At 37.2% G+C, this 14,040-nt stretch overlaps 2 protein-coding genes across 2 annotated transcripts in view; one reads left to right on the top strand and one right to left on the bottom strand.

Annotated features, from left to right (window-relative positions):
- The window catches only part of LOC143286109 (uncharacterized), a 48,180-nt gene extending 41,302 nt beyond the window's left edge, over positions 1-6,878 (bottom strand). The window contains exons 1-6 of the mRNA XM_076593699.1: positions 6,803-6,878; positions 5,788-6,523; positions 5,144-5,205; positions 4,254-4,357; positions 1,138-1,266; positions 123-174 (exon numbers count right to left, since the gene is read on the bottom strand). Of these exons, the coding sequence (XP_076449814.1) occupies positions 123-174; positions 1,138-1,266; positions 4,254-4,357; positions 5,144-5,205; positions 5,788-6,479 (1,039 nt within the window). The 5' untranslated portion in view covers positions 6,480-6,523; positions 6,803-6,878. The remainder of the gene's footprint in view (positions 1-122; positions 175-1,137; positions 1,267-4,253; positions 4,358-5,143; positions 5,206-5,787; positions 6,524-6,802) is intronic.
- A 172-nt stretch (positions 6,879-7,050) lies between these two features.
- LOC143286112 (ubiquitin-conjugating enzyme E2 variant 2-like) overlaps positions 7,051-14,040 on the top strand; it is a 13,863-nt gene continuing 6,873 nt past the window's right edge. The window contains exons 1-3 of the mRNA XM_076593703.1: positions 7,051-7,103; positions 11,011-11,153; positions 12,252-12,377. Of these exons, the coding sequence (XP_076449818.1) occupies positions 7,070-7,103; positions 11,011-11,153; positions 12,252-12,377 (303 nt within the window). The 5' untranslated portion in view covers positions 7,051-7,069. The remainder of the gene's footprint in view (positions 7,104-11,010; positions 11,154-12,251; positions 12,378-14,040) is intronic.

Raw genomic sequence — 14,040 nt, 5'->3', positions numbered from 1 at the left:
AACAGTTTGGGATTTTGGAACACTAATCTGTGAACCATTTGATCCATGCCAGATGAAAGAATAGAAATTATTAATCATTACATCTCTGAACTGTCTTTAATGTAGATGGTGTAATTACTTACACAGAGCTGACCCATCCTTGGACTGCCAGCTGCCTTCTTTGTTGATACAGATCTGAAAAAAAGATAATAATGATAATAACAATTTAATTCATAAAGAGCCTTTCCATGTAAAACATTCTCCATTGCACTGTACAATGTAAATACCAATGTTTAAAACATGCACTGAAACACTAAAATTTAAAAAAAAAGAAGAAAAACTTACACACATAGCCCTTTATAGTCAGCTAACCAAACAGTCAAGCACAAAATTTACACACACACACACACACACACACACACACACACACACACACACACACATCACATGAAAAAGCCTAAATAATGCAATATCATGTCACAATACTTAAAAACCCCATCACAACAGAATCTGATGTATACTACACTACTTATAGTTACTGATCATAAAAATATTACCAACAAAATCAGCTATTGGACATGGACCCATCCATCAGATTTGAGTGGTAGTCTGGACTGTTATCCAGATCCAGGCAGTTGTTGTTTTTTTTAAAGGATTCTTCACCACTGGGAAATGGAGCAAAAAGTAACAATATACTTTCTCAAGAAAACATATATTTACAGATTTCATGAACCTTTGTGGACTGGTAGGTCACAGGATCAGACAGATTTCTGGTGGAGGTGGTCCCTCTTTGGATCCCCATCCAGAAAATTTCAAAGAATTTTTCACCACTGGGAATAAGCGGAAAAACAGATTTAGTTTTCCTTTCTTTCTTTTTTTTTAATATATAATTACCAGCATGCTCATGCCTTTATCATTTTTTTATTGTGTAGTTTAGATTAACCGACTCTGCCATGGCATCCCCTAACCTTAAATGTTGAGCCTACTTAGAGTGAGACTGGAAAAAAAAACACAAACAAACAAACAAAACCCAACAACAACAAAAAAGCACACCAGTAATTATCTACCATCCTCAAATGCAAAAGACGTTTTAGCCCTGTGTCATCACCATGGATACAGCACATCATCAAAACCAGGGCACTGCCCAGGCCTGCCCACCTCCAGCAAGCAGGTGAACAGATCTTCCTGTTGTCGTGACGACCAGTCCCTGAACAGCCGGGCCACCCCCGCACTGCAGGTTTTCCGCACCGCTGACCACACATCACTCAGCCCCGCCACCACCACCCCCTGCACAAGTAAAACCATGAATAATAATCATAAGAACCATCTGTAGAAAAATCCACCTCGATAGGAAAAACAAATAAAACTGCATGCAGGAAAAAATACCAAAAAATGGGTGGCGCTGTAGTGTAGCGACGCGCTCTCCCTGGGGAGAGCAGCCCGAATTTCACACAGAGAAATCTGTTGTGATAAAAAGAAATACAAATACAACAAATACAAATACAAATCATCATCATGATAATGAATTAACATAATCATAATAATAGTCATCAATGATAATAACCACATATCACTCAGGCCTGCTACCACCACCCCCTGCTCAAGTAAAACAATGAATAATAATCAAAATAATCATCAACATCATGATAATGAATTAACATAATCATAACAATAGTCATCATGATAATAACTACATGTCACTCAGCCCTGTCACAACCACCCTCTGCCCAAGTAAAACCATGAATAATAATCATAATCATCATCATCATCATCACCATGATAATGAATCAACATAATCATAATAATAGCCATCAATAATAATAACTCCATGTCACTCAGCCCTGCCACCACCACCCCCTGATGTATGTAAAACCATCAATAATAATCATAATAATAATAACCATCATCATTATGATAGCAATCATCATCATAATAATAATCATGATAATAACCACACTTCACTCAGTGCTGCCACAACCATCCCCTGCCCAAGTAAAACCGTGATTAATAATCATAATAATAATCACCATCATCATCATGATAATAACCACACATCACTCAACCCTGCCTGGGTCAACCTCTGCCTAAGTAAAACAAGGAATAATACTAATAAAACAATGAATGATCATACTCATAATCATAATAATTATGATATAAACCACACATCACTCAGCCCTGCCACCACCACTGGAACAATAATTATAATAATCATAATCATAATCATAATAATAACAATCACAATAACCACTGATCACTCAGCTCTGCCTGGATCAACCCCTGCCCAAGTAAAACAATGAAAAATAATAACAGAAGCACATTTGTATGGCACTTATTATTATTTTTTTACATGTCAAACCCATTTGCAGTAACATGTCAGTCAGATAACAACAATAATAATAGCACATTTCCATAACACTTTCTAACATCTCAACCCCCCCCTCCCCCTTCCCCTCCCAAAGTAAAAGTAAGAAAAGCATATCAGTCTGATACAAACCATTCAAGAACACACAATCAGAATAAGACATCTGTTCTTTGGTACAGCACTCCAAAAAGTGGTGGTTATCATCATGAATGTGTTCCGAATTTCAACTGTGGGTTGTGTGGTACTGTGTTGTATCTTGCTGAATACATTTCTGACCATGAGATTTCTTTGTGTGATATTTGGACCTCTCTTTCTGGTAATAAGATTTCTTTGTATGTGTGTGTGTGTGTGTGTGTGTGTGTGTGTCTGTCTGTCTGTCTGTCTGTCTGTGTACATGCGTGTGTGTGTGTCTGTCTGTGTGCATGCACATTTGCGTGCGTGCGTGCATGTGTGTGTGTGTGTGTGTGTTTGTGTGTGTGTGTGTCTGTGTGTGTGTGAGAGAGAGAGAGAGCATTGTGTGCATGCATGCCTGTGCATTTTGTTTTAACCTTTTAATTCCCATAGTGGAATGTATTCAGGGATTGCATAAGTTTCAATGATCTGATGCCAGCAACACTAAACTTTGAGCTTCTGACACTATTCTCCACACGGAAAGGGGAGATGAAACACAAAATGACACATAAAAATAAACACTCTCAGAAACTCATATGTACACTGAAACTGAAAACTTAACGATTATATTGGTAAAAATCGATCAATATTCACAGCTGAACTTATCGCTGTTCTTATGGCTTTAAATTATATTCTTGATCTTGCAGTTTCGCTTCTATAAGTCTTATTCTGTGTTAATTCAGAATCTGTATTATAATTTATATGCTTTGAACTCATCAAATCATAAGAACAGGTCCAAAATAATAATAGAAATATGTCACATTGTACATCTTTTGAATTAGAGAGGAACACATATAACTTTTTGTTCGGTTCCTTTTCACCTTAGTCTCCTATATAATGAATGGGCTGACAGGGCTTCAAGAAAAGGTGCAAAACACCAACAAGGAACAACAGAACTTTATGTGCCTTTGTCTGTACAAGAGGGGTACAGCTTACTAGAAAAAGCACTGTGGAGCAAAGTCAGGGAAGTATACCAGCAAAATGGCAAAGTTTTAAATAAAAGTATAAATGATATTCAACAACCGGAATCTATCAATCAGTCAAATACATTCAGTAATTTAATCAGATTAGGCAAATTCAGGCATTATCAAACAGGATAAAGCTGAATGGTTTTATAACAAAGTTCAGCAAAGATGTTAAATGCATATATGAAAAATCTATTTCTAGCAAACACGTACTCTTTGAATGTCAGAATCTGAAATCGTTTTTTCCAAACTTCTCGGAAAATTCTTCTGAATGTATTCTTGACAATTTCAAGATGTTATCTGCTATTGCAGAAGGTTTGCTGCACAGTCCAACAGGACATTTGTTATAGTTGTTTGATGTTAGCGTTTCCTTCTATATGCCAATGTCTACCTTTTAATGTTTTATTTTTTCCAGTGCTCTGTATCTGTCCCCACCACACACACACACACAAATGTGCGCACATACATATACACACACACCATTCTTCAACCTCTGCCCAATATTGTTCCCACCAACAAGCCCCCCCGCCCCCCCCCCCCTCCTCCCCCCCGTCTAATATCACTTAAAGTGGAAGACGTTAAACTGAAGACTACTACTACTACATGCACACTGTTCTTTTGTTGCTGTTGCAATTGACACTATTCTTCACAGGCAATAGGGAGACAAAACACAACATGACACACAAAAATACACCCTCTAGAAACACACATTCACGCTGAACTTTTTTGTTGCTGTTGCAATCATAATGAAAAGTGAACAATTCAGTAACACCAACCTTCATATGTTTAAATGTAAGTTCATCCAGAGCCGTTTTACGTCTGCCCTGCCACAGCATGACATGCTCAAGGAGCTTCTTCCTCAGGGTTGGCATCGCTGATGCTAAAATGAGAAAACACAAAATCAACATCATCATCAGCAGAATCACCAATTAATGTCAAGAAATTCGTTATCATCATTATAGCCACAATGTCATAAGGATCATCATTATATCTATAATGATGACAATAAACTTTTGCTTAAAAAAAAGTTGCTGAAAAAATGAAAGAGACACGAAACAAATTTTCACTTGTAACACTATTATAATAGACGGTCAGTTTTCCCATAAGTCATCCACAAAAGATATACAGTGCTGACATCCAGAACACAATGAAAGCACAATCTCATCCTTATATCTGGTTTCAATCTGTCTCTGCAGCTAACAATTAACAGAAAAATTTGACCTGAAAAGTCCAACAAAAGATGGAAATACTGAACCACTGAATAATTCATTTTCAGCCATCTCTCCAGTCACAAATCAGTTCTTAAGAATCAGCATAATGAGGGCACAATTACTGTATACTAATCAAAGGAATATTTCAAAAACACTATTTTTCCAACTGGTACATTTGCAATGTTCAAATCTACTGTTTCACTTGCTTCTTTTACTAACACCTCCCATCTCTTTATACAAATACATATAGGTGATTGGTATTTTCACAGAATATTGTGAACCAATGGTTGTGTACATTTTTCTCATGACATTCTGAATGACTTACCTGGTCCATGTTGTTTCACAAAACTATTAGTATCACGTCCCAACAACACATAGTTGATTGATATTTTCACACAATCTCACAGAATATCATGAAAGAATGATTGCCTGACTACCCATTCTGAGCAGCTTACCTCTCTTTAACACTGTAGCATATCCTGATACAAGTTCTCCTGTTACAGGAAGCTCCATCATCCTGCAAACAGAATAACAAAACAGATGAAAGTTTACTATATAATAATCAAATTAAAAAGAAAAAGAAAACAAACAAATAAATGTATCTAAACAGAAATGATAACTATTATTGACAGTGAAGGTTGTTGTTTTTTTGTGGGTTTTTTTTTGTTTTGTTTTTTTAACTTATACCATATTGTTTATGTATAGGGAGTTTTCTTCATGTGTTGTTCATTTGTTGTTGTTTGTAATACACACACACACACACACACCTCAAATAAATACAACTGTGCATACATACATACATACAAACACACACACAATTATGTATACACACATAGACATATATATTACACACACACACACTCTCTCTCTCTCTCTTTTAAAGGCTAAATTCTAGACACTGAAGTTTGAAGACTGGTTTTTGGGGGGTTTTTTTTGTCTCTCACTCTCCTTTCTTGAGCATATCTTCCTTACTATTAACAGTAATTAAAACAAACAAAAACACACACACAAAAAACAACAACAAGAAACAAACTAAACAAAGAACAAAACACCACCACAAGTCTACGTACAACAGTTAACACTGTTTTCTCCATCTCACCTTTTTAAGATGTCATCAAGCCTTCTGTTGATGACGGCCAAAAGGTGAGGATCCCTTTGCATGTCCAGTCCACTCTCATTGCAGTGTTGGTCTGCTGCCCCAAACCTCCGCACAAACACATACTGCACAAACTTTTCAACAAGCACAGCATCACACAAACCGTCCAAGCCAGTGGGGAGCAGCCATGATGACAAGGTCTCAGCCAATGTTGACACAACATGATTATCAAACATGCGAGTCTGTTTTTCCATAGAATTATCATCTGACATGCTGCCTTGATTGTGAACATTACCACAAGGACTTGTGGACACATGCTGGAAATTTGAATCTGCTTTTCCATCTTTCTCCTGGGATAGATCCCTGCGGACTAGATCCCTGCAGACTATATCCCCGTTGCTGCCTCTGCTGAGACCAAACTCATCTGTTTCACTTGTACATTTCTGGTCGCTGATCTCTGTATTATTTAGTGTTATTTGTATGTCACAAACACTGACATCCACTGCACATTTTTCACTTATTTCGGCTGCAGGGTGGCTATTATTACTTCTATGCTCCTTTGGTTTCTCTCCACATGCTGCCTGCTGATCTGTAAGTAATGAATCCAGAAAGAAGATTTCTGTGGCTGTGTCAGCACCTTGCATTAACTGCTGCAAAAGGTCTTCAACACCATCTTGGTCAGCTTTTTCCATCATCACTGCTGTTTATGTGCATGTCCCACGTACAACCATGTCAGAATCTGAAACAGAGAGAATGGTATTACTGTTACTGCGTTTGTTGTTGGCAGAAAATCGATTTCTATTGATCAACCGGCACAAGAAAAACAACAAGGAACACACACACACACACACACACACACACACACACACCTGGTTGAAATGCACACATTTCATTTTCATGTACGAACATTCTTCGGAGAGAGAGAGAGAGAGAGAGAGAGAGAGAGAGAGAGAGAAGGAGGGAGGGTGGGAGGAAGGAGATCTGGAGATCTCCTATAATCTCTGTCTGTGTGATTTACCTTAATATTTGTGAGGGATCCCAGTGACTTTCTCTTCAGCTTTTTGCAAAGCTCCGCGAACAAGCTATGCCATGACGTCATCAAAACAAAACAGTTTCACACTGAAAACTAGGCGCAGAAAAAAAAAGCTTTTTCTTAATCACGAAGAATTGATATCCTTCATTATTTTCTTTTGCATTTTTTAAGCCTTTCATACTTTCATAAGATTTTATTAAAACACAAAGATGACAAAGGCATGATAAATGCTCCCCGCACTGAAGTTGCAACATGGCGCACAAGGGAAATGAAACAAGTGGAATCAGTGAGTTCTCAATAACCACATTTGTTGACCAGTGGATGACTACATTGCTGATAACTTTATATTTGTTGACATACTTCGTGTTGATCTCTGTTGGTGTATATCTTTCTGTTTCCTTGGAAATAATATATCTATTTTGTGCACACGTCTGATCTATAAAAAAAAAGAAAAGAAAAGAAAAGAAAAACCAGATATATGGACGAAGTCTGAGTCTAGATTAGTTAGAGTACATCTAGTCATTGTCCCCGGCACATTCCAAATAAAAAGTGGAAAAAAGGAGAAAGAAATATGGCAGTTAAACTCCTGGCAGTGAAAGTGAATTGAGAAGATGTAATGAATAACAATAACTGAATAAGGCATAAAAAGAATTAGAATTGTTGTTATTAGACCCCATTATGATGTGCAGCCTAGTTGAATTTACATTACCATGTATACTTTCTTAAAAGTAATCAAACTGAAATACTCCACCAGAGACCTAGAATTTCTTAAGTATTTATTATAGATAAACTGTCTCATCAACTGTCACCAACTCCAGAGCAGATCAGATTCCAGCCTCATTCAAAATATACCACAATACTGAAAATACATAAATTAAAATGACTAAAGACTCTAGAATGAGTCTAAGTTGAAGAACAGAAAACAATATCATAATGGCCAGATAATTTTTGACTTGCATGTAAAAACAAAGTGAGTCAGTCCCTGTAATGATCAGGTATGTCTGTTTCAGTTTTAGTTTCTGAAGGAGGGGTCACTGCGTTTGGACAAATCCATATATGTTACACAACATTTGCAAGGCAGATGCCTGATCAGCAGCATAACCCAACACGCTTAGCCAGGTCAGGGTTTGACATTTACTTTTTTCCCCACTTGCCTAGTCGGGCAAGTCACTGGAAAATTCATTTGCCTAGACAGATTTTGCACTTGCTCTACTTTCAGAAACTTACATGCATCACCTTATGGGCACACACACACAGAAAGAAGAAGTCAAACCCTTTTCTTGAACTGTTTGTTTTATTAGGTTTCACGAAAGATTTATAACTGTTGTCTTGAACAGCTAAACAAGTTTTCTCTCTCACTTGACAAAACACTGCCTGTGGTGTGCTTCTGCTCTTGACCGTCAGCCACAGAAATTTTTTCAGCTATTTCAGCTGAAAATTGCATTCTGTCTCCTCTTCAAAGGTCTGTTGTCTCACAGAAACAAACTTTTTTTTTGTTTTAAGTGGAACAACAATAGAATCTGTTGCGTCATCATGACTTTTTTAGTTGTGTGATGTGATGGGCAGAAGACAAACTATGCTACAAGAAAATTTACCATTGGTTCTCCAAAGATGGCAACCAATGGCAAATCACCTTTAAGAGCTGCATGATACTTTTTACTTTTTTAGTTGTGTGATGTGATGGGCAGAAGACAAACTATGCTACAAGAAAATTTACCATTGGTTCTCCAAAGATGGCAACCAATGGCAAATCACCTTTAAGAGCTGCATGATACTTTTTATAACTCTCTTTTTTCGGTGACCACTCAGACTTAAAAACATTGTATGCTAGACAAATAGAGTCCGACGACTGGTATCGGGAGCATGATGGATATTTTTGAAAATACGACATGTTAGTCATGGAAAATATAACTTGCCCAGTCAGGTAAGTTCAGTAAGGACATTACTTGCCTGACACGATGACCTACTTGCCCTGGGCAGTCGGGCAGCTCTAAATGTCAAGCCCTGCAGGTCTTGTTGAGTGCATGCTTATATTTGTGTTTCTACCAGTGTGGATTTCTTCTACAGAATTTTGCCAGAGGACGACACTCTCATTGCCATGGCTTCTTTTTCTGTGCGCCAAGTGTGTGTTGCACACGGGGCATTGGTTTATCATCTCATTTAAATGACTAAATGCTCAGTTCAATTTTCCAGTCTAACTTGGGAGAAAGGGTGAGAGTGGGATTTGAACCCAGACCCTTGCGGACTCTGTATTGGCAGATGAGTGTCTTAGCCATTCTGCCGCCATCCTCTTTGGTACATGTCGACAGTAAACTTTTGCATTAACATTTTCTAAGCTACTACAAATGGCTTTGGAACCAAAGTTGGTAGGATAGTAGCTATGAATAAGACCTTCAAATTCATCTGCTTTATGATGACATGGTTGGCAGGTCGGGATGTCAAAGGTGAAGGTTTGGCAAAATCACACAACTCACGCACATGACACTGTTTTTCTTGCATAGCAGGTGACCAGGTAATGTGCTAATTGGTTAGAAATAGAAGTATGTCAAAGTCCTGGCATTTCTTGTTTGTTTTTATGAAAGATGGTCATGCAGTTGTGGCAGACAATGCTATTCTGTTTCCTTGTTTGAACAGAACTTGAGTTTTGTGTTTTGGATGCACATGTGGAATTAAACAGCCTGCCAGTGCCAGAGGACAGAGAGATTACATTGTAATTGTATACACTGTATCTCAATAGTTTGATCAACATATTGTATTGCAAGCATTCAAAACTCAACTGTGAGTTAAAGAGAAAGAGAGATAAAGAGAATCAAATGAGCCACAAAAGAGATTTCAAAGATTTTTGGACTGATCGGCTGATTGCTTGTTTTCAGTTATTTAATTATGTGTAACTCAGTGAAGTGAACAAAGACAAGATATAAGCATTTGTGATTGAATTCAGTTTTCAGATAATTATACAGCAAGCAGTGATCAGGGTTTGAGGTCTAGTTTCGGCATGGTGCTGTGTTTTTGCAAAAGGCAGTTTACTTCAATTTTCCATAATCCACCCAGATTTGAATGGGTACCTGACCTTTTTAGGGGAAAGTTAAAACTGTGGAAGGAGAGGATTGGGCCCTGCCTTCCTATACTGACTCTGAGTCCTAGAGACAGTGAACATGAATTCACTGCCCCTATGGCTATAAAAGGCTACTGGATCTTTAATCATAATTTATACAGTGATCTGTGGTGTGTATTTTCTCTGTTTTTTAGTGTAAGTGTCTGTTTCCATGATAAACTTCAACAGAAGCAATATCCTGGTAATTGCAAGCGGGAGAGGGACCATATTGTGATTTGATTGTAGACTTTCTTGTGACCTTCCCATTCATCTTTTCTTCAAAAATGTGGCTGTCAGGTGAGAGATCAAGGTCATCACAGCATGACGGAAGTTTGTTGGTGCAGTATAGCTTGCTTCATGATCCAGCCTTCATCATCAAAATTGATAGTTGATATGAAATAAAGACCATAAGATGTGAGGGCATAGACACCTGTCGAAATTCAAGGTAGACTCTGAGATCAAGGTGGCGTCATGACCTAATGATAGGCCTGACTGTAGATAGGCATGACTGTAGAACACATCTTACATTAAATTTAAACTTGTTTTGTGAGTGGTCATAAACTTGTTTTGTGAGTGGTCATAAACTTGTTTTGTGAATGTTCATAATGGAAGGGGGGGGGGGGTTGTTTGTTCTGTTTGTTTTTCTTGTAAGTTGATGAAATAAACCAATAGAAGTTAGAGCTGAAGGTTGAATATCACAGTGCCATAAATGAAAAATTTTTTTGCACAAAAGAAACTGGATTTTGCATTATATATATATATATATATATATATATATATATAATGTAAATATATGTATATATATATATATATATATAGAGAGAGAGAGAGAGAGAGAGAGAGAACATGTATATATATGAATTACCATACAAATATGAATATTGATACACAATGATAGTATCACAAAATAGATGCTAACTCAGAGACTAATCAGAAATTTGATAATAGTAATGGTAAGTATACTTGTCAAAGCAAAATAAAGGGAATAGATAATAATGACACTGACTGCTGTTTTTAAAAGATGTTGTCGCATCATCAGTAAATCCATATGGGATGTTAACTTGGCATTGATAGCATGGTCACTGATGTTAATTTCCAGAGGTTCCACGCAACTTTAAACTTCTGGAAGAGCTTGAAAATGGAGAGAAAGGGGGAGGAGATGTCAGCATCAGCTGGGGTTTACTGAATGATGATGATCCAAGCATGCAGAACTGGACAGGAACTATCATTGGACCCCCTCGTGTAAGTGGGTTTGAACTTTATTTGACCATGATTCTGACTTTGAGTCAAACTGAGTTTGAGTCAAAATAAAAAATGGCATTATATTATAAACAGGATTTTTTTTTTCTCCTTTGTCTTATTGTTTTGGTTTGGTTTTTGCTGTTTTGGTTTTTGTTGTTTTTGCACAGGCTTTCTAGGTTTAATCAAGATCAGTTATAAAAAAAACAAAAACATAAAAGGGAGATGACCAACACTTTTGAGTATATCAGCATGTAAAACAATGGTACTGCATACATGGCCATGTTCTTAACATATTTTTGTTGTTTGTTTGCTTAGTTGAGGTTTTCACTGATGAAAATGTGAATTTGTGTAAGATATATGAATTCTGAAGAGAAAACTCACCAAGCAGATGTGTTGAGAAAACCACCTATTTTGATTCTTTTGGCTCACTTTCATGTATAAATCTGATATTCTTTTTATTTTCATAATTGATTACCATAATAATGATAAATCTTTGATTATAAATGAGTTTGATAATGATGAATCGTTTAATCCTGATGATTTATGGACTTGATAGTGACGGATCAGGATCCTTTTTTTTTTTTTTTTTTTTTTTTTTAATAGATCATTAGATGAGCATGATGGTGAGGAAGCTATGGAGACCTGTTTAGGTTTAAGGATACGTGACAAGGTTGCAACTTGCCTTTGTTTGGTATGTCTGGCATCAAGCAGGCTGTGCAGACACACTCATCAGGAAACATAGTTGGGATGCCTAAGAGCCAATTTTAATTACACATACTTTACTGTGACCCACTAATGCAGACTCCAGCAGGGATCTGACATTCATGTCCTGTGCAAACTACTATCCGCCTATACGGAGAAAACAAAAGTAGCTACGGCCGATAACCTCCCGGAAGTAGGTTACCTCCCCTTTGCCTCCCTGACTAGCAATATAAAAGTAATCATAGAAGTAAACATGGAAGCTGCAGCCTACAAATGCACAAGAAGAAAATTGTCTGGATCAGTGGATGCACTGAATTAACTCACTTCTTGTGAATTTGTGAACTTTTCTTCTGTTGTCTGATATTCTGTGCATTTTGTTTTCTTCTTTGTTTTCAGACTTCCTTCGAACACAGGATTTATTCATTAAAAATGTTCTGCGGAGAGAAGTATCCTGAGGTACCCCCAAGTGTGCACTTTCAGACAAAAGTCAATCTTCAGGGAGTTAACCCAAACACTGGCTTGGTACGTTCATGCTCATTGCTTTGCCTCCACTTTTTGACTCACTTGTGTAAACAAAGTGAGTCTGTGTTTTAACCCGGTGTTCGGTTGTCTGTGTGTGTGTGTCTGTGTGTCCGTGGTAAACTTTAACATTGACATTTTCTCTGCAAATACTTTGTCAGTTGACACCAAATTAGGCATAAAAATAGGAAAAATTCAGTTCTTTCTAGTCATCTTGTTTAAAACAATATTGCACCTCTGGGATGGGCACAAAAAAAATTTAAAAAATGAAGCCTAATTATATGCAAACTGCATTTACTGTTATATTTATATTTTTTGTATTCTCTAAACTTGGCACTTTGATCTGATATTCTGACCCAACAACAAGAGCAGTCAGTATTATCATTTTTTGTTCAAACAGGAACTTCTCTTGCTAAGCATGGAAGTTTTATTTATTTTGCAAACGTTTTGGTGCAGATAGTAAAAAAGGGAAATTACTCTGTAATTATTGCAAGGGGACTTAATTTGCTTTAAACTGATCTTTCTCATCTTTTACATTACATTTTGAAATTATATTCAATACATAAAAAGCTTGGATTTTTTTAAAAGTGTATCACAAGTGAGTCTTGAAGGCCTTGCCTCTCTTGTCTTTACATGTGATGACTGTTACATTTCCAATTCCATGTTGAAAGGATTGGATGAAGGGGTGTATGAATCTGAAGGAAAAAAAATGATGAATGCAGAATCAGTTGTGAACAACTCAGAGAATGTTTTTATTGGATATTACAGTTGACTTGGTTGAATTGGTGCACATTTGATGATCTCATCCAGATTTAGCTTACCTTGCATGCAGCTCATGACATTGAGTCCACATCTGAAACTTTGTAAAAGGACATATTTTGTAAGTGAGAGAGAATGTTTTCCTTTACACCTCAACTGTGTAGTTTTTGATAACAGCAGCTGTGAGTTTGTTTTGCAGCATATTGGTCAGTAGTTTTGTATAAGATTGTATGGACCAAGTGCCTTTTGACTAGCATTAGATGATCGTCAAATGCCTTTTGACTGGCTTTAGATGGTCAACAAGTGCCTTTTGACTGGCTTTAGATGGTCAGCAAGTGCCTTTCAACTGGTTTTAGACTGTTGACCTGTGCCTTTTGACTGGTTTTAGACGGTTGACCCGTGCCTTTTGACTGGCTTTAGACTGTTGACAAGTGCCTTATGACTGGCTTTAGAAGTTAGACTGTCCCCAAGTGCTTTTGACTGGCTTTGTATGGTCAACAAGTGCCTTGTAACTGGCTTTCGACTGTCAACAATTACCTTTTTACTGGCTTACTAGTGTCAACAATTACATTTTGACTGACAAAGTGCCTTTTGACTGGCTTTAGATGGTGAAAACACCTTTCGAGTGAGAGGAAAAGCCTGAATACTCAAACATGTCTTCAACACAATGATTTCACCTACTATGGGAAGACATTGTCAGGAATGGCCAGAGGCAGAACTAATGCAGAGGTGAACCTACTCATTGAAAAAAACAGTAAAGAAAAGGACATAATCATATATACACAGATGGCTTAGTCACCTAAGACCAGTCCAGTTGGGGATTCACTGCAAAGCAAAACAGAAAAAAACAGTTAGGAATTGAATGCTGCATACAGTCACAACCTCCAGCCTGACAATGGAAGTTGAA

Source organism: Babylonia areolata, chromosome 9 (genome assembly GCF_041734735.1).
Source record: "Babylonia areolata isolate BAREFJ2019XMU chromosome 9, ASM4173473v1, whole genome shotgun sequence".
In the NCBI taxonomy this organism is placed as follows: domain Eukaryota; kingdom Metazoa; phylum Mollusca; class Gastropoda; order Neogastropoda; family Buccinidae; genus Babylonia; species Babylonia areolata.
The sequence above is the reverse complement of the archived record's forward strand: the minus strand, read 5'-3'. Positions and strand labels throughout refer to the sequence as shown.